Source organism: Daucus carota, chromosome 5, assembly GCF_001625215.2.
Source record: "Daucus carota subsp. sativus chromosome 5, DH1 v3.0, whole genome shotgun sequence".
Lineage (NCBI taxonomy): Eukaryota > Viridiplantae > Streptophyta > Magnoliopsida > Apiales > Apiaceae > Daucus > Daucus carota.
Window position 1 is genome coordinate 32,237,024 of NC_030385.2, and position 19,824 is coordinate 32,256,847.

The 19,824-nt window shown below is 33.3% G+C and overlaps 2 protein-coding genes across 6 annotated transcripts; both read left to right on the forward strand.

Moving 5' to 3' along the window:
- The first annotated feature begins 1,166 nt into the window (after positions 1-1,166).
- LOC135146722 (transcription factor bHLH36-like) lies at positions 1,167-3,576 on the forward strand. 5 transcript variants are annotated; one of them, XM_064093041.1, is made up of 4 exons: positions 1,167-1,726; positions 1,860-2,225; positions 2,343-2,431; positions 3,407-3,576. In XM_064093041.1, exons 1-3 carry the CDS (start codon positions 1,436-1,438, stop codon positions 2,385-2,387), a joined length of 702 nt encoding a protein of 233 aa, XP_063949111.1. In that variant the 5' UTR covers positions 1,167-1,435; the 3' UTR covers positions 2,388-2,431; positions 3,407-3,576. The 5 variants fall into 5 exon arrangements, with proteins under 5 accessions (XP_063949111.1, XP_063949110.1, XP_063949109.1 ...); XM_064093040.1 differs by lacking the exon at positions 3,407-3,576 and adding an exon at positions 2,526-2,777; XM_064093038.1 differs by having other exon boundaries at positions 1,169-1,726; positions 2,356-2,431; positions 3,407-3,569.
- An 11,997-nt stretch (positions 3,577-15,573) lies between these two features.
- Positions 15,574-19,463, forward strand: LOC108222696 (uncharacterized). The gene is made up of 4 exons (XM_017396578.2): positions 15,574-16,880; positions 16,963-17,376; positions 17,475-17,522; positions 17,849-19,463. The coding sequence occupies exons 1-4, from the start codon at positions 15,737-15,739 to the stop codon at positions 19,270-19,272; spliced, it is 3,030 nt and encodes a 1,009-aa protein (XP_017252067.1). The 5' UTR covers positions 15,574-15,736; the 3' UTR covers positions 19,273-19,463.
- The last annotated feature ends 361 nt before the right edge of the window (positions 19,464-19,824 follow it).

Here is a 19,824-nt window from a genome sequence, read left to right on the forward strand (position 1 = left end):
TCAACTAAGATTATAAGAAATCTGTGACATCGCGATTTAAGTCCCCACTCGCACTTGTTAAATCCTCCTAATTATGCCACCTTAAGCAAGTCTTGTCATTATACTGTGTTTAGCTGTCCGCATTTTATATTTGTAGGCACGTTTGTTTTTCTTTATAGAATGCCCAATTAATTGGTATTATCACTTAATTTTCTAATATTTTGAAAGGAGGATATAATTTTTCTCTTACATATATTTTTGCATCATTTTAAATATTCTCAATTTTACACTAAAGTACGTAAAAGGCTCTAGTACACTGTTTGGGGTCATTTCTTGTTAACAAGGATGGTCCACTAATAAATTTCTTAATTTGATGGAGGATCGCATATAAACACGACCTTTTCTGTATATTTCAGAATTGATTGACAGCTAAATGAGATTGACATCTAAAAGGGCCTTGAACCGATCAATAATTGGGGAGACACATTCAGGCTTCAGCTATAAAGTGTTGTGCACCGGAAGTTATCCATACGACTTCATGTATAAATTGTATCACTTCAAGCAACAAAATTAATGCTTAACTAAGATTCAAATTATAATCAGTCTCACTGATTAATTAATAAATTTTGCCAGATATCTCAAGAGCTTTGCCAACAAAACTTATTGTTATTTTACTAACACTTTGTGATTTTCACACACGCTGTTGCCTAGTTTTGAAGCTATCTCAGCACAACATATATGCTGCTCAATTTGGTACCTCGGCCTTGTATAAAAAGTTGTGCACTTGATACTACTAATTGATTAAGCAAGTACGGATCGGACAATATCTGATCCTGTGAACAACACCACTATAACTTATAGATAAAAGAAGATTGAAGAAATATATATATGTGAAGGAGCAGACACACACGAATGTATAAATCTTAAATTATAACATAAAGTAGACAATTATTGGATTACATATAGATAAATACGGACTTAAAAATACTTGAAAGATATCAGAGATGATCTGCATTCTAAAGTATAGTCATGAAATCAGGGGTGTAATTGTATAATAGATTTGTAATCGTGGGGTTGTTAAGAAATGTGGGCTAACCAAATATGCATTTATACACAACTCATACGTACAATACCTACAAGCAATATTCCTTTTTAAAATATAAATCGTTTGCTGGGGATCGAAGTCAGGACTCAGGAGTCAGGAGTACTTTTCTCTCACTGAAGTGAACATTAAAAAAAAAACAAAAAGAAGTCATCTATAAATTATTACTCTCTACTTTATTCATTCATGAAGAGATATCTTAAGGAATCTTAATTAGCTATTGATATCGAGCCCCCATTGATGAGGATCTCGTACCTCAACAAACGCATCTTTTCTTTTATCATTCGCTCATTATAGTAAGCCCTACAGTCTACACAATCTCAGATATTGTTCTTTGATTTTGGTTGTTGAGCTATGTATTTTTTTAACCAAGGGGATGAGCTGGTCTTCCAGATCCAGAATTTTGACAACCCTAATCCGGAACAGCAGACAATCCAACAAGATCCTGTTATGAACCGAGACTCTTCTTGTTCTCGAGGACGCAATAAAAGGCATGGTAAGGAGGTTTTGAGTATCGGTGAGGACTGCAAAGATGATGAGAGAAGCAAGAAGATTATGCATAGAGAAATCGAGAGACAAAGGAGACAGGATATGGGTAAACTTCATGTATCACTTCGATCCCTACTTCCACTTGAATTCATTAAGGTGTGTAACATTTATTTAATTCCTATAAATTTATGCGTATTAATCACCTTTATTTAATAAAAAGCCTATCTTCTCTAGGGCTCATTGTTATAATTAAATTATGCAAAAATTAATTACATGGAATGAATTTCAGGGAAAGCGTTCGATATCAGATCATATGGAGCAAGCTGTGAATTACATTAATCACTTGCAGGGAGAAATCAGAGAACTGGATGTCAAAAAGAATAACCTCATCAAGAGTACTCCCAAGAAATTTTTTATTGATGACCCGGGGAAGGGGACTTCAGATCTTTGTTTGCTTGACGATAACAATGATATCAGTGTCACCGTCACCCCATGCTTCTGTGGTGTCGAGATCATAATTACTAGTGGATCGATGGAGGAGAACTTATCCTTGTCAGGGGTGATGCAAGTACTGATCCAGGAACGGCAGCTTAATGTTACAAGCTGTTCCTCTACAAGGGTAAATGACCAGTTAGTGCATATTATCCGAGCTGAGGTAATTGATAATCTAGTTCTTAGAAACTAATTGTTGCTTGATTTAATCAGCTAGGGTTTATTGATCATAAGTTTAACGCTGTTATTCTATTGAAAAGATCTTCACCTCATATCACAGATTTTCCTTGCAGGGATACGAGCCGGCTTTTATAGATATATGTGAGCTGCAACAAAGATTATGTGGTGTGATCCGTGGATAAATTTCAGGTAAGTGCAAAGACTGAAAGATCATCAAAGTCTATTAAGTGAAACGATGCCAAAATTTTGCTGCTTACTTGGCCGAGATTCGTTTATGTTTCAGCTACTGTCCGTTGTTCTATGAAAGTGTGTGTTGATTATGTCAACCCTAGGCTAGCTGTTTAGGGAATTTATGCAATGTGATCAGCTGTGTGTTAACAAATTAGTCGATCTCAGTGGTGCGACATTGGGAGAAATTTTAATTTTTCTGCAGAAATCAGTGATGGCTTGAGATTGTTTCTTTTGTCCTTGTTTTCCTGAATAAGATTGCGAATATTGTTTTAACTGAAAGTGTAATGTGTTTTGTATTCTATTACTCGCACAGCTCTAGAAATTGCAGAATATCAGGCAGCTTAATCGAGTCATGAATTGCTGGAACTAGCTCCTAGATAAGCTCAGCTTTCACATACTGAGCAAAATAGCTGATTTCTATTCAACATCTCATTTGTTTCCTTTCTTTCATTTCAAGACGCTAATTTGCAAATGCTGGTACACACATATATACCATTCAAATACACATGCAGCATTCTCATTAGTACGACTATCGAGCTTATAATACCACCTTTCATTTATATATCATCTGCGTTATCATATATGATATCAAACTGATATGATGCCATGATGGCGTATGACAAACTTAAACTTAAATAGGAGTATATGGTTAGGCGAGTTAGCACCTTAAAAGCAAAATACATGCACTAGTATTCAGGAATCAGGAACATCGAGCTTTTAGAAAGAAAAATAAAAAAAAATCGGCTTTCCCTCGTATATCTGTTCATAATTACTAATTAGGATACTCTAGATCCTCTATTTGCTGTAATTTGATGATGTATTTTGTCGTATTATTACATTCCGGTTTGTCTAGTGTGTGCCCATGGGCACATGCTAAGCACCAAATTTTATAAATTTGATTAATTTTGAGTGGTGTGGTTGGTGAATTTGCAGGTGGTCCACCATTATAAAGAAGTCCACCATTATAAAGAAGTAGTAGCCCATCAAAATCATCCAAACTTATGAATTTTTGTGCTCAACATATGCCCATGGGCACACACTAGAAAAACCGTTACATTCCTGCTAAAACTATGTGTTTTAATTGCATTACATAAATGAAATTACCACACATACCCAGTCTTCAACAGTCTACCTCCTGAAATAGTGAAATCAAGATAGCTAAAGGGGTATTCACTGTGTTCATTACTGAGTTATCAGCTCTTCTCAACTTAAATACTCCCTCTATCCCATTTTAAGTGTTCGGTTTTGACTTTCAACGGACAAATTGACCAATTTTTGACCAAGCGTAAAAAACAAATTTTTATCATTTTAAAAAACTAAAAATTACATTTTATAGTATATTGTATGTACATTATAATGACATAATTTTTTTTACTTTTAAAATTTATATTATATGTGAAAATTTCAGTCAAAATTTAGTCAATTTGACTATTCAAAAGTCAAACAGGACACTTAAAATGGGATGGAGGGAGTATGTTGTAGGGGAGGTTAATTAATATGTTTATCGTCTTCATTTCCAAAATTCTTTCTTGAGATATGATAAATAATCTACTGTGGCTATACATATTATATAATAAATATTTTCATTTTCTGTTAATTGCTAGCTGTACAATTATAATTAGTTAGGATTAGAATATTCGTTTACATCTATTATATATATAATACAACAACCATGAGTAATTTAATTCAAAACGATCAATTTACCCTTTGCTCATTATACAATATTTATATATGTAAAAGTTATTATTGACTTTTAACACTAACGTATTTATTACTCCCTCTGTCCCATTTTATGTGACCCTTATTCCTTTTTGGGACGTCCCAAAAAGAATGAACCTATCATACTTACTATTTTTGAACACTACTTTTCACTATTACACCCACTACTTTCTTCCACTATCTCCATTCTATAATAATATAAACACTATTACACCCACTATCTTCCTCCACTATCTCAAATCTATTATTAAATATTGATAGGTCCCACAACTTTACTCACTTTTCAACTTAACTTACTACCTTTTTCTTAATCTCCGTGAAAGTCAAACCAGCTCACTCAATATGGGACGGAGGGAGTAGACATTAGTAATTTTATTCATATTACAATCTTACCCCTATTTAATTATAGGCATTAATATCTCGTATTTATGACACACACTTAATTCCAATGATTATTTTATTTTTTTGTCATAATAATAATTACTTTATTAAATTATTATCAATATCTCATATTTATAACACACAATTAATTTTAATTAGTTACTACTTTATAACATTATTATCTTTCATAATTACATATTAATAAGTCATATTCATCATTATATGAAAGAAGAAAAAAAAGGAACGATCAAGTCAATTGATACTTAATAAAAAAGACTGATTTTTTTATCTTTTTTCTATTATATGAAGTATAAATACCGGACTCTGAAATAAAATTGTGATTTCAAAGAGCATATCATATAATTATAATTTTATAAACAAGTCTTTTGACTCTAATAACTGGAATAATGGTAGCCTTTTTCAAAAAAAAAAAAAATAAACACTCTACTTTGGAGGAACGATCATGTTGAAAACATCTGGCTGCAGAAGACAAAATGTCCAATTACGTGCCAATTTGCGAATGACTTCTAAGTAATTTCTCGACTTGAAAAATGTAACATATTTCTACTTTTTAAGTTAAATCAGGCAGGTTTTACAGAAAAAGAGCATTTTATCTGTTAACAGGGCCGTAAACGAAGTAATCTGGTTGTTAAACCGTCTCGATCTCGACTCGGTAAAAACTTGATCGGCTCGTTAACGAGCTCGAGTTCGAACAACCAATAATACTCAATAAATATTAATTTCTATAAATATTATCATCAAATAATACAACAGTAATAAACTTTATCACAAAATTCATAAGAGAAATTATATTTTTAATAAATAAATAAAACAATAAGAATTTTAAATTAATTTATCTCGGTTTGTGTTTCACGCTATCTTGTGTTCATTATATTTTAATTGGCATTTTCTAAAGCATTTGTCCTAAAAACTATTTTTCTCATATTTAAAATTTAAAATATAAAATTTTTTATGTAGGGAACCTCAATGTTCTCTATTTTTTTAGGATATCCTCACTTTCATTATTTTCAATAATTTCCTCATCTTCGTCTGAAGTTCATTACTAATCATCACGATCTATATTTTCTACATGATCAACTATTTTTGGGTTTTCTCTTGGAATAAAATTTCCAAACATTGTATCCACCGTAACATATATGGAACTTTGTAGTCTTACTACAAAATATTTTATTTTAATATATATAAAGGTTATTATTGACTGTTAATACTAACACATTTATTATACATTAATGTCTAAGCAATATATTTATTATACATTAATGTCTAACCATTTATATACATTAATTATAATATGATCATTATTTGAAATTATTTTAATATTATACATATAAATAATATATATCTAATCATTTTTAAAATTTTAAATTTTCCCCACAAATTTTGTAAATTTTAATATTCTACCTGATTTTTGACTGATTAATCCAATTTTGACCAATTAATCATCGATTTAATCGAATTTTACCAAATCGTATTAAAAATTCGTCTGTTATCGATTATTCGGTTAATCGGCCGATTTTTAGAGTATTTAATTATTGTGATTTAATAAAATTATATATATGATTTAATAAAATCATATATATGATTTTTTAACTATACGACACAAACTCTGATTCGACAAGAATCTTATTTGTTTTTATCAAATTTTCATAAATTTTAGGTGAATGATAATTTAATTATATAATAAAATTTTAAATAGTGTTTATTTTTTATATTTACATTTTAATAAATATCATCATAGTAAGGATATATGTACATTTAGACATCAAGATAATAAGACTTAAAATACAAGTAAATATAAATTTAAATTATATCTAGGAAAATTCTTGATGGTACCCTCGTAGAAGTGGTTTTTTTCAATGGTACCATCGCATTTTTTACTTCTACCGATGGTACGCTCGTACTTTTAATTTACTCTCTATGGTACACTCGTGTACTTTTTATTTACTCTCTATTGATTACAAACTTAAAACAAATTGTATATTTGAAATCCTTGCGAAAAGTTACATAAAATAGACCCTTAAATCATGTAAAACAGAGTCAAATGATGGTATTCTTTCTGAGCAGTTTAATGTTCGATCGTACATGAAGGTATACTCTTTTGTCATAGTCAAAACTCTAAGCTGACGATTGCTACGCGGCTGCTGACATAATGAGATGTTATATTTCCAATTGTGTTTTAACATCATGTAATGTATACTGTAGTTGATGATAAAAGAAGCGGTTTGGCTGCTGACATAATGAGATGTTATATTTCCAATTGTGTTTAAACATCATGTAATATATACTGTAGTTGATGATGAAAGAAGCAGTTTGGCCAAGCATCCCGGTACAAGGGCTAATGACCAGAAGCCTGAAACAGTGATTAGCGAGTAATTATTTTTTTATTCTATATATCTAAGTATCTGACACATACTTGTAGCGGTAAAATAGAATGTCATTAATATTTTAAATTGTTAAAATAAAATATATCAGTTCAATATGGTAATAAATGATATGCAATTTTTCTACAGATTTCTTACAGACCTGTAGAGGTTCGACAAATTTAGCCTTCCATAAGAGGCAGTGGCGGAACCAGAGGGTTAAGGGATGCTAGAGCCCCCCTAACCTCAAAAAAACAGTGTATATTTTTTTTCCAAACCCTCGCTGAATTAGTCTAATTAACAAATACATTCAGAGCAACTCCAACAAACTCCTTAACTTCTCTCCAAAAGTAATATAAACAATCAACTCTTAACTATTTAAGAGGTAAAATTACACAATATCTCCAACAATATTCCCTACATACGCTTTGTATCTATATGTGTTATTAAAATATGCATACCCACAAACTATATCATGCATGTTGAGTACTTTGTACATAAAAAAAATAAATATAAAATATAGTTTAGAGGAGAGTGTGCTCCTCATTGTTGAGGAAGAAAATAGAGCCCCTAAGTTTTTGAAGAGGTGCTAGGATCTTGTGGAGTTCATTTCATCTCCGTATTCTACAAATTTTGGCTAAAGAGCCCATATGAAGAAACTTTTGGACATGCTCTCATAAGTCATACGCACACATTGACACTACCCCTAACTTAGTGGAGTTCTTTTGCTGAAAGTAATCTTGGCAATTACTAATTAAGTGTCATAAGATTTACAACAAAGAACTTAGAATACTATGACAATGGTTCGAAGTATGAAAATTAAATTGCAGCTATTAAGAGCGGAAGAATGAGAGACATTTTTAGATGTTCATTGCTATAAAACTTGTTCACTACTTTGTATTGGCTTTTTGGATCCAAGAAATTAATTTTCAAGTTTCAATAACTCAAAACTGGTCTGCCTTGCACAATTTTATCCAAAGGATTTCTCTTTACTAGACCTGGAGTTATTGTCAAATCAGTTAGACAATTTTATCTATGATATGAGAGCGGATAAAGATTAATCTGGACTTCAAAGTATAAAAAATCTTTATGTCATGATTGTTAAGAAATACAGACACACTGCTTATCCCTTAGTTTATCTTCTAGTTGAGTTACCACTTGTTTTACCTGTTGTCATTACTACCGTTGAGAGAGTTTTTTCTGCTATGAAAACAATCAAGACTTATCAGCGTAATAGGATGGGAGATGCATGACTGAATGATAGTATGATGGTATATATTGAGAAAGTTATTTATGCAAGTATGAATGACGATACATTTCAGCCCCCTAACTCTTAGTCCTGGTTTCGCCACTGATAAGAGGTTGGCTAAAATTATTGACAACAACTTGATATGGTTGGAGTATGAGTTTTTCGATTCGTTGGCTAAATTTTTTTATTTATAGTATGCCACGTCACCTTTTAGTTAAGGGTTTTCAATGTTGGAGATGCTCAGATTAGGAGAAAGTTTGCGGTAAGACATATATGATGAAAGGTGTCAACTAAAATTATTGATGTAATCAAATTGTTAAAAATAGATATTTAATTTTCAACTTCTCTAATACTTCTAAAACATTCTTTATATTCTGATAATTGACACTCAGAAGTGTCAATATATTTAAATAAATATCATTATAAATAAACGTAAAAGTACAAAGAGTGTATGTTTCATTTTTATTTCGAGGTGTCTGACTACTTTGACACTCCTCCCATTTTAATCAAAAATCAATACAAATGGACCTGACAAAAAAAAAAATCAATACAAATGTCATATTAAAAGATAATAAATATATCCTTGCTTGTCATATCATACTAGCTTATAACCCGTGCAATGCACGGGCGGTTATAATATTTGCTATTTTATCGTATTTATATTAACTTAAACTAATATTATTGTGAGAATAAAATTATGATAAAATAATATGATTAAATAATTTTTTTATTTAACAGATGATAAATTTTTAATAGTTAATTTCGTCAAATGGCTAATTAAAAATTAGGTCGAACATATATATTTTACTGAGAATGTTAAAATACGTTTTTTTTTCATGTTATAATTTATGGAGATCTAAAAATCAGATATAAATCAACCAATCAATCTTTTAATATTTCGTCATTGATAATTAATAATATAGTATGGAACATATTAAGTTAAAAAGACGCTTAAAACCAGATGCCGACCCATCATACTAACCTAAATATTTTGGTTTAATAGATAATAAAAAAATATATTATAACATGTTATAAATTAAGGAGGTTCGTGGGTCGAATACCAACCGGCTCACCGAACTCGACTGACCTACTGACCAATTGAACTTTTCATATTTCGAATTTAACAGTATAATAGTATGTTATAGATTTATAATATTACTATGTTTCTCGATATTATTTTAAATGATGAAGTTTTTTCAGTTAGAAAATATAAAAAAGGATAACATATTTTAATTGAAAAGAATAATTGGTATATAGATATGCCCGTATTTTGGCACAAGTACCGACTGACCGAACTTTTAATATTTCGGCTTTAATAGTATAATAATATAGATATATAATATCTTTTTTATATGAATGTTGCATGTGTTATTTTTGGAAAATCGATTTTTGAGTTAGGATTCTGAAAAAGATAATGTGTTTTAGTTAAAAATAGTAGTTGCTATGTTGTCCAATATTATTTTTAGAAAATTGAGTTCTTTTAGTTAGAACATATAAAAAAAGATAATAGATTTAGTTAAAAAGATAATTGATTATATAAGTAGGCCCATAATTTGGCCAAGTACCGACCGATCAAACTTTTAATGTTTCGGCTTTAATAATATAGTAAACTAATATTATTGTGAGAATAAAATTATGATATATGTAGCCCATGTTAATTGTAGAAGATCCATTTTTTTAGTCAGAATATATAAAAAAGATAATGTATGTGGTTAAAAAGATAATTACTATATATTTCGATGTTATTTTAAATAATGGAGTTTTTTTAGTTAGAAAATATAAAAAAATAACATATTTTAGTTAAAAAGAATAATTGGTATATAGATAGCCCCGTATTTCGGCCTAAGCACCGACTGACCAAACTTTCAATGTTTCGGCTTTAATAGTATAATATAGATACGTATATATTTTTTAAGATTTGATTTTAGTTTTGGTATAGTCAAATAGGTCATATATTTGTTTTATGTTTTGATCTTATATACGTTTTATATTTTGATTTGTTTATATTTTGTTTGAAACCAATAATTTTGTTTGAAGCCCGCTAATTGTAAAAGTCCGTATAAAAGCCCGTGTACCGTCTGATCAAATTTTTAATGTTTCGGTTTTAATAGTATAATATTTTTTGAGGTTTGACTTTAGTTTTGGTATAGTCAAATAGGTTTTATATTTGTTTTATCATTTGATCATACATTTGTTTTATGTTTCGATTTGTTTATATTTGAAACCCGCTAATTATAAAAGTCCGTATAAAAGCCCGTTATGTTTCAATTTGTTTATATTTTGTTTGAAGCCCACTAATTTTGTTTGAAACCCGCTAATTATAAAAGTCCGTATAAAAGCCCGTTATGTTTTGATTTGTTTATATTTTGTTTGAAGCCCACTAATTTTGTTTGAAGTCCGCTAATTATAAAAATCTGTTTAAAAGCCCGCGTACCGACCGACCAAACTTTTAATGTTTCGGCTTTAATAGTATAGTATAGATGACATTTCGGTTGTTTTAATATGCGGCATCATTACCCTCTTAAATCTAACGAGCTTCCTGACAATATTACTCTCTTTTATCTTGAAAAGTTGATTTAACAAGCTCAACATTGTCTCCAAAAGAGACGACTATGCAATAACTTGCCCCGCTATTAACAGCATTGCTAAGCTGATGAGAAAAGAGCCTGATTGGGCTTTTTATGAGAGCCTCTTTATTGGGCAGAAAGGCTACCAGAGAGAGATTGTGGGCCTTAAAAAACTTGGGCCTGGCCTAAGTTTCACATAAGTTTCATATTCTTGAATAAGTAGTGATCTTGCCATGATTTCAAATAATTTGGACCTGGGTCCCTTGAGCCTAACTGGTTGGGTAGGGTTTTCTTTCTGACTGCCATCAACTCAAATCGAAGTTATAAAAAGAAGTGGATCGCAGGCTCCATAATTCAATCGGGACAGCATAAAAGTGGTAGGTAAAAAGAGAGAAATTATAAACGGAGTACTTGTGATTCCCTCGAATCCTCAGTATACAAAATAATAATATATTCAAATCCCGATGGGGGAATATTTGTGTATATAAAGTTATAAACACACATACATAATACAGGTGGGAGAGATGAGAAAGCTTCATTTCTCACTCAGCTATCATATCAAATCCTAGTAAGGACCCCCTACGAGGGCTATGAATATATAGGAGTAATCCTTCTTTCCTCCTGCATGGCTCTTTCAAACATGTCAATACAGGGAAAAGCACTTATTATCTGTTTAAAGCTTTTTCATTTTTGCATCTATCATACATTCATCTTTCATCTTTCTGCACATCCAAATATCCGATATATATGCATTCAATTTTTGCCGAAAGCAATTAGGGAAGGGTCAAAAGTAACCTCGATATTGAGTATGCCCGGAAAATAATTTGTTAAATATAATATTATCAAAAATAATATTTATTAAGCAATAAATTCCAAAATCACGTATCAAAATTTAATTATTTATAATTAGATAAGTTGTGAAAAGAAATTTCGAGGTTAGCAATGAAGAATCTTATGTGCGTGATGTATCCATGCATATGTATGCAGCATCTTTCATAAGCTAACTGTTTTAATTACTCCCTCCGTCCCAAAAAACTTTTCCCGTTTGATATGTCGTCATGACATGAGACAAATTATTAATTTACGTCTAATCTATAAGATGAAATATAGTCATGAGTGATTTTGTTGGTTCCGTATTTATGAGTACTTTAATACGGTGAAGTTTTTATATTTAATACTAATATGAAATTAAAGATATTAATAATTAAAATTGTGCGTTGCCAAACGTGATAAAGCGAAACTGGAAAAGTATTTAGGCACGGAGGTAGTACTACACACTACACTACTGGACAGCTCCAGTATCTACTAATCCTAAGAATCTAGCAGTAATCTTTCTGTACTCACTACTCATGCTTCTTTAAACAGCACAGCACAGCACAGAAACACATCAAGTATGTGTGATCTGTTTAGCGAGAGCATCTAATTTCCAAGTGTCCAAAAAAGCTTCTCACACCAAGTCAAATACAACAATGACCCCCCTATTACTTAACGTATATGCATAAATAAATGTACAGGATCCTTCACACTGATTTGTACTGTTAGCTCTGCTGCTTGCATTCAAGTAAACATGGGGAGTATAGAGAGAGAAGGCATGAAAAGCTCGCAAAAGGCGCCGTGCTAGAAATACTAGGCTGCATAGTATGAGCTAGCTAATAGTAGATGGTATCTACACATATAAGTGTGTGTATGGGTACTGTGTCTAGCTAGATGCCATTCACTTGTCATTCAGTGTCTCCCTCTTGCCAACGGTTTGAGAAAATGAAGGCCCCTTGTGACCGACCATTGAAATACTTATATCACTCACAAAAGTTGAGTTTGCTCCATCCTTTACTTGCTTATGCAGCCTTATTCTGTGTGTGTTCTTGCAGCTCCTATGTCCACTTAGCACTTACGGAAAGCTCCAATCCACTGGATTTACTACTTTCCTCCTTATTTTTTTTATTTTCACAAATGTTAGAGCATTTCCCGCAGACTCCTACCAGATTACCTAAATATAAAAAAAAATATGTATTTTTCAAGGGATAATTTCATTTTATTGAATGGGAACTCCAACAACATTTCCTATTTATAATTCCAATTATTATTATAACATTATATTCAACTAGTAATAAGAATAAAGAAAACAGAGAAAGATCAGGAAAAGCGAGAGAAGTGAATATTTTATTCTTTAAAATGATATCAGGAATGGTTACGCCATCCTTACAAAATGATGGATGAAGTTGGAATCCTTAACTTTTTAAGGAATTGTTAGAACTCTGCTGGAGTTGTGTTATGTGTCATATTCCCAATTATAATAGATTAGGACATTATATAGCTAAGATGTTCGAGATGCTCTTAGCTTTATTCGTACTAGCTTATGACACCTACTAAGGATTTAAATAAAAAAATTTAATTTATTAATTATCATAATTATAATATCTTTCTATTTGATTACATTATTATCTTCATAATATTCTTATTTACAGTATCATTGTTTAAATATAAATTTTTCTATATATTTACATTTGATTCAACTTAAAATTTTGAATTTTTCTATTAAAAATATATTTTCAAAAACATGTTATGATATAAATCTGTTTCCCATGCAATAATATATTTTATTTTAGTAAAATTATTATAGGACATTGATAAATAAGCTCCACATTTCAATATGATAAACTGTCTTGTATCTTGATCCTTTATTATATTTTGTAACCTGAACAATTGTTATAATGGTGATGGTCATACCAGTGACACGAGGAGTTTGTGTTTTCACGACAGTACGTATTATTATCACCTTGTTCGTATTTATCACAATCTTGTAAAGAACGAAGCTTCAATTAAATTTTGTATTGATATTAATTTGATGCAGACTACTTATTTATTTGTTAAATTTTATTTGTTAAATGAACATGATAGGGATTTTAGAGAGTTAATAATTTTATAAATTAAATTGTAGAATTTTAACAATTAAAAAATTAATTTTGTTAACGACATGGTTCTGTTGGTGGTTGATAATTGTTATCAAATAAAAAACTTTATAGGATGATGATAAAATTTTGATATTTTGATATTTTGTACTCTTGATGGTCTGTCCAAAGACAGTTTCTTTTCTTAATATAGGATATAAATTTTTAAAAGAAAATTATAAGTCAAATGCATAAATCAAGATATGATTATGTATTTCATGTTACATGCAGTACATCTATATTATATCGGAATCACGGATAACGAGTCTGCGTGCATCTTTAACATCGAATGAACGGAGATTTAACAGGATTATAAAGTTTTGTGGGCTGCAGAGGGTGCATCATTTAAGCTGTGCATGCGACAGAGGCTGGGATGAAAATTTGATTTGAAGAACAAATCGGACAATAAATAGATTGCAATTTAGGGTAAAGGGAGAAGAAGAGTTCCATATTAATGAAAGAGAGGATAAGGAATTCCACGCGAGTACAACTGGAGAATACAACTGGCTGGACCTGGAAATGAATGATATTAAGGTGGAAGAAAAAGAAAGATAATTGAAAAAACAGAACACAGCCTAAAAGCTCTGCTGCACAACAACTTCTTCTTCTCTGAACAAATCTGCATGCCTGCCTCCTGCTCCACACATCTCTCTCTATCTCTCTGCTTTCTGTTCAGAAAGAGATATCGAGAGAGAGACGAGAGAAGATACCATATGCTCACATACTTACAAACTCACATGGATGTATGATGTATAAATTCCCGAAAACACAACGTTCAACAGTGGCACTGTCTCTGCTGTGCGCAACATACAAACATAAAAATCCAAACCCATTTAAAGGTGGTGAGGTATGCTCTAAAATAAATAAGGATATGAATGAATAATAAATTTTAGAGCCGCGTTGGTCAGAACAATCATTATTATACCGCTATTTGCTCTGCTCGCTTTTTTTTGGGAGAGGTCATAAAGTGGGAGCACAGCCATATTAATAAGTTGCTAAACTGAGAAGTCGTAATCACGTCGCAGCAGCTCTTCTCTCGTCTTTTTTCTGCTGCTGCTTTTATGCGCGCCTTGCCTGTCAATATTCATGTCCAAACAAATGCTCCGTACCTTTTTCTATGCTCCGTCCGTCCCACTTCTTTTGTCATGTTTCACTTTTTGTGGTTAAATTGATCAAATTTTGACTGGTAATAAGTAATTATTTTAACATGATTTTTTAAAAATTGAAAAAGACATCTTAAAGTAGATTAAATGTAGATTCTAATGATATATTTTTTGTAATTTTTTTCAATTATTTAATATATGTAAATTTCAATCAAAGTTGGGTCAATTTGACCACAAAAAGACAAACAAGACAAAAGAATTAGGATGGAGGGAGTATACCGCAATTTATATTAATCATTATTGTTAAATACTTGTTATCCCTACCGTCTAGTCGTCTACTGTAGCACACATGATTAGGGCAAGGAGTGTTATTTAGAAACCATAAAATCTAAAAATGTATAAGAAAAAAATTGAAAATTCAATTATAGATAATAGGAGTATCCGTATGGTTTAACTAAAAGTTTTAAATCATCTTTCAATATTTGAATAAATAATCAAGATTGTACAAATGACTCATAACTTTCAGAACATCTAATACGATTTCTGGACAAATAAACCAATAAATTTTAAACCAACTATCCGATATCTGAATAAACAGTCAAAATTTAATATAAGACTTGCCATCTGATATATGAATAAATTTAATAAATAACCCATAAACTTACAATAAAATATGCTAGAAAAATACAAAAACCACAAATAAATTAGGAGCTGCAGGTGTAGGCAGACAAGCACAGGAGAAGGGGTATAAAATGCAATGAAGGAAGCTGTTCCTAGAGTTGGTTAATTCTTTGCAGTTGTTGGTGAAGTATAGTGAAAGCTAGCTAGGGTTTATAAAAAATTAAGTGTGTCAAATCGATAATATTGAAGTATATTGGGCCATCCATCCATTATTTCATATCCATTCATCCAAAAATGGGTGACACCAAAGGAGGAGACAACACAAAGAAACAACATTTGACCACCACCACCACATCATCTTCTCCTCCCACTCATCCCCAACAAGCATCAGCAGCAGCAGCGCAAGATTCAAGCACTGATTCCATTCCTCATCATCATCATCTAGTTGGAGTCAGTGGTTCACCCTTCCTCTCACCTCCTCCACCTCTTTACACTAATATTCCAGCTCATGGATCTGCCACAGTGCCTAGCTCATTTGATCAGAACCAGATAGTGGTGAATACTAATCCCAAGAGACCAAGATATACTTCAGCTGGACAGTGGAAGCTCTTGCCTTCTCCATCCCCATCACAGAAACAAACAAACCTTCCTTATCAGCAGGTGAATATTCCACTGGTGATTAGCAATGAGTCTACTCCCTCTCCTTCAAATCAACCTCCCTCCACAATACCACCACCGCCGCCGCCACCAGCGGCGGCGGCGGCTTCTTCTTCCGACACCGCGGCCTCATCGCCATCTCACCCGTCTCTTTCCGGCTCCCAAGAGTGTGCTAATTTATCAGAAGCTGGTGGAGATGAACAGCTACTTCAGCAGCAGGAGCAGCGGTTGCAGATGAGAAAAGGGAAAATTGTGAGCCCTCCATGGAAGCCTAATGAGTCCCTGTGGCTCGCCAGGGCCTGGAGGATTCAGTACGAAGGGGGGTCCACAAGTGCACCGCCACAAGAGGGGCAGGGTGGGTCAGGTCAACCGGCAACTGGGAGGTCAGCGACGAAGACACGGGCTGAGAAAGATAAACAAGTCTCGGAATATCTAAAGAGCCATGGGGTGAATAGAGATGCCAAGCAAGCAGGTACGAAATGGGACAACATGTTGGGCGACTACAGAAGGGTTTACAAGTGGGAGAGATTCGGAGGGAGGGATCAAACAGGCAGGAGTTTCTTCAGGCTTTCCTCTGTTGAAAGAAAAACTTATAATTTGCCCACTTCTTTCGACGAACAAGTTTACGATGAATTGTGCCAGTTCATGGGTTCCCGAATGAGAACTCTTATTTCGAATTCAAGACCTGGTGCATTTGATGATCCCTGCCCTTCTCACTTGCTCCTTAGGTCCTTGCCTCCCCCTCCCATTTTTCGCGATGACAATGACATCCCTCTCACCGGTAACTATGTACCAATTTTTCCTAAATTCTCGAGGTGTTGCTATCCTATTGTATTCTAACAATTTTTAAATTTTTTTTACAGCAAGGGCTAAACAACTAGGGTTGACTAGTGGTGGTGAAGCATTCGGGCAAGGAGGAAGAGGGAGTTTACTAGGATATGATACTGGTTGCTCCTCAGATGTGATGTTAACGCCGTCTCGAGAGCTAAAGAGGATAGGTAAAGTGAGAATGATATGGGAAGAGTCTGTAAATTTGTGGGGTGAAGAAGGGGAGCATCACAGAGGGAGAGTGAAGGTGCAAGGACTGAGCTTCTTGAATGCAGATGAGTTAACATATTTAGATGATTCGATGGTGGCATGCACATTAGAAACGTTTGAAGATGCCACTCCTCTCAAAGGCTTCTCTGTGGATAGGTTTCTTTCTGGTCAACAGATTAAAGTCTTTGGCAGAAGAAACTCTTCCACCTCTGCTCCACCCAATCCTGCTTCTTTTTCTGGTATGCAACATCTTTAATTTATTATATTTATTTAAACACATTGCATTTTAGAATAAATTTAACTTATATTTAAAGATATTCTCTATTGTACAAACCAGGTTTCCATGACAGGATGCAGCTTCCATCTACAGAACCTTCTATCAGATGTAAGTCTGTCTAGCTTTATATTTTATTATTGTAAGAATCTTTATATTATTTTTTATCTCCTTGCATAAGCTTTCTGATATAGTCATAAATATAGTAATAAGTTTCAGTACTATTGAGAATCAAGTTCTTAATTTATTGAATTAAACCAACTGCAGAATCAAATGACAGAAGTTAAACAGAAATCATTAATTTACTCGAAAGTACTTGTTTTGAAATTGTATGCATTATTTATAATGTGATGGCTTAAAATAGAATTATTCCCTTCATTCTTATGTATATTATGCTTCTGTCCCATGATTTGCATATTATTTTTTAAATAATGCAGCTATTACTGCATGGGAATTTCAAGATCCAACTGAGTATTATTTAGGGTGTCTGAAAATTCCTCCATCAACACTACCAAGTCTGGTTGAGCTATCATGGTACTTACAAGAGCCACCGGCAGAAGAGCTGCGGTTTCCATTGCGAAAAGATGTATACAGAGACTTGCCTCAAGGAAAAGAACTCTTCTTCACCACCTCCAGTGAACTCCTGGATTGTAGAGCAATTATGTATGAAATTCTGAGTCCAATTATTCGGTCAAACCCTAGTCTCACTGCTTCCACTAGAGACTCTTTTATCGGCCTCTGGGATGATTGCATCAATCGCCTGATCTCCAAATTCTGTTCTTCAGAAATGGTATTTATTCGAAAACCATCTTCACATTCAGCCGAGGATCCATTTCAAGACCAGTGGCCTAATCTTACCGCTTTCATGCGAAATTTCTGTCTGTGGAGAGGGGAGGAGACTGATCAAGTAAGGGAAGGTCAAGTTGATCCATCTAATTCAATTGTGGAAAAGCTTTCTTGGACTTACACGGACCTTCCTTACGTATTAGGCTACTACGCAGTTGGCTACATTGTTACATTTTGCGCATTCAGTCCATCACAAGACGGCAATATTATCCGAACAGATATTCACACTCTCGACTTGTCGACGCCCGCCGAAAGACTAAAAGCCCTAATTCCATGTTGGAGAATTGCTGGGTTACTGTCTTTGTTAGCCGAGAGATGCTTGTTTCACATTAACAAAGGTGGGAAAAATCCTAAGCTTTCGCCTTACAGTGACTTCGAAAGAATCGAATTGGGCAGCGGAAATGTCGTCGAAATGACACCGAATACGGTCACTAAATATTTCTCGAACAAAAGAAAATGGTGCGCGGTGAAAGAAATCTACGATTTTCTGGACCAACGAATCCCCCACTCCGAAATTATATTCCGAGATTCTGAAAAAGACTTGGCTCTCACATTCAAGCCGCGAGGCTGCAAATTCAAGCCAAAGAATCTAGATCAACTCGTCGACGCATTAAAATGCGTGACAGAAGCATTAGTTGCACTCCACGACTTATCTTTCATGCACCGAGACCTGGATTGGGACAAAGTGGTCATGCGAAGAAGCAGCGAAAATATAGAGTGGTTCCTGACGGGGTTCGAGGAGGCGGTGGGAGCGCCGCAGATCTACCCACATGCAGCGGCGAGTGGGAAGCACGCTCCGGAGATGGGAAGGGGCATGCATGGGGTGAAAGTTGATGTATGGGGAGTGGGGATGCTGGTGAAGAGCAGTGGAGTCGCGAGTATTCCAAAGCTACTGAGAGAGTTGCAGAACAGGTGTTTGGACCCGAACCCCGAGCAGCGTCCAACGGCGGCGGACTGCTACCACCACCTGCTGCAGCTACACTCTTCAATGCCACCGAGTACAACGTTTGATTGAAGTCTATATATATTTCTGACTCACTCACAGGATTTGATTATTATTATTATCAGAGTTAACTGGCGAGAAGTATTATTTTGTTTGACAAAAAATATATTATTGGAGGTTGTGTTGTAACATCTCACTGAAGTTACTTATTTGCTGGGGGTCATTGCTATTTTTGAAGAGGTGTGTACGTACTTTTTCAGAACCTTCTTGTCAATTTCAAGTCAATGAGAAAATTAGCTAGGGTGGTAGGTCTTCGGAGTATCCGTGTTTTCAACTGCATTTTAGTGTTGATTCGACCTCACGTGGCCCAATTTATCAAAATCCAGCAGCTCCAGATTAATCTTTTCACAATTTATCAAATCAAATCATTAAGTCATTAAATTGATATAATCGAGTGACATAATGACATTGCAAGAATAAGTTTCGATAAAAATACATAAAATCACGTAACATTATAACAATATCAGGTCATGTGACATATGTATGTTAACAGGAGTATATGTTTAGTGATAAAAAAATTGTTTGAGCACTTTAGTTTTAAGTTTTTATTTATATATAAGCGGC

What these genes read in the sequence shown, in the direction of transcription:
- LOC135146722 (XM_064093038.1), top strand. Translation starts at nt 1,436, where the DNA reads ATGTATTTTTTTAACCAAGGGGATGAGCTGGTCTTCCAGATCCAGAAT. An exon ending in TTCCACTTGAATTCATTAAG is followed by an intron (nt 1,727 to 1,859) that starts GTGTGTAACATT and finishes AATGAATTTCAG; the next exon opens with GGAAAGCGTTCGATATCAGA. An exon ending in TGCATATTATCCGAGCTGAG is followed by an intron (nt 2,226 to 2,355) that starts GTAATTGATAAT and finishes TTTTCCTTGCAG; the next exon opens with GGATACGAGCCGGCTTTTAT.
- LOC108222696 (XM_017396578.2), top strand. Translation starts at nt 15,737, where the DNA reads ATGGGTGACACCAAAGGAGGAGACAACACAAAGAAACAACATTTGACC. An exon ending in CAATCCTGCTTCTTTTTCTG is followed by an intron (nt 17,377 to 17,474) that starts GTATGCAACATC and finishes TGTACAAACCAG; the next exon opens with GTTTCCATGACAGGATGCAG. An exon ending in TACAGAACCTTCTATCAGAT is followed by an intron (nt 17,523 to 17,848) that starts GTAAGTCTGTCT and finishes TAAATAATGCAG; the next exon opens with CTATTACTGCATGGGAATTT.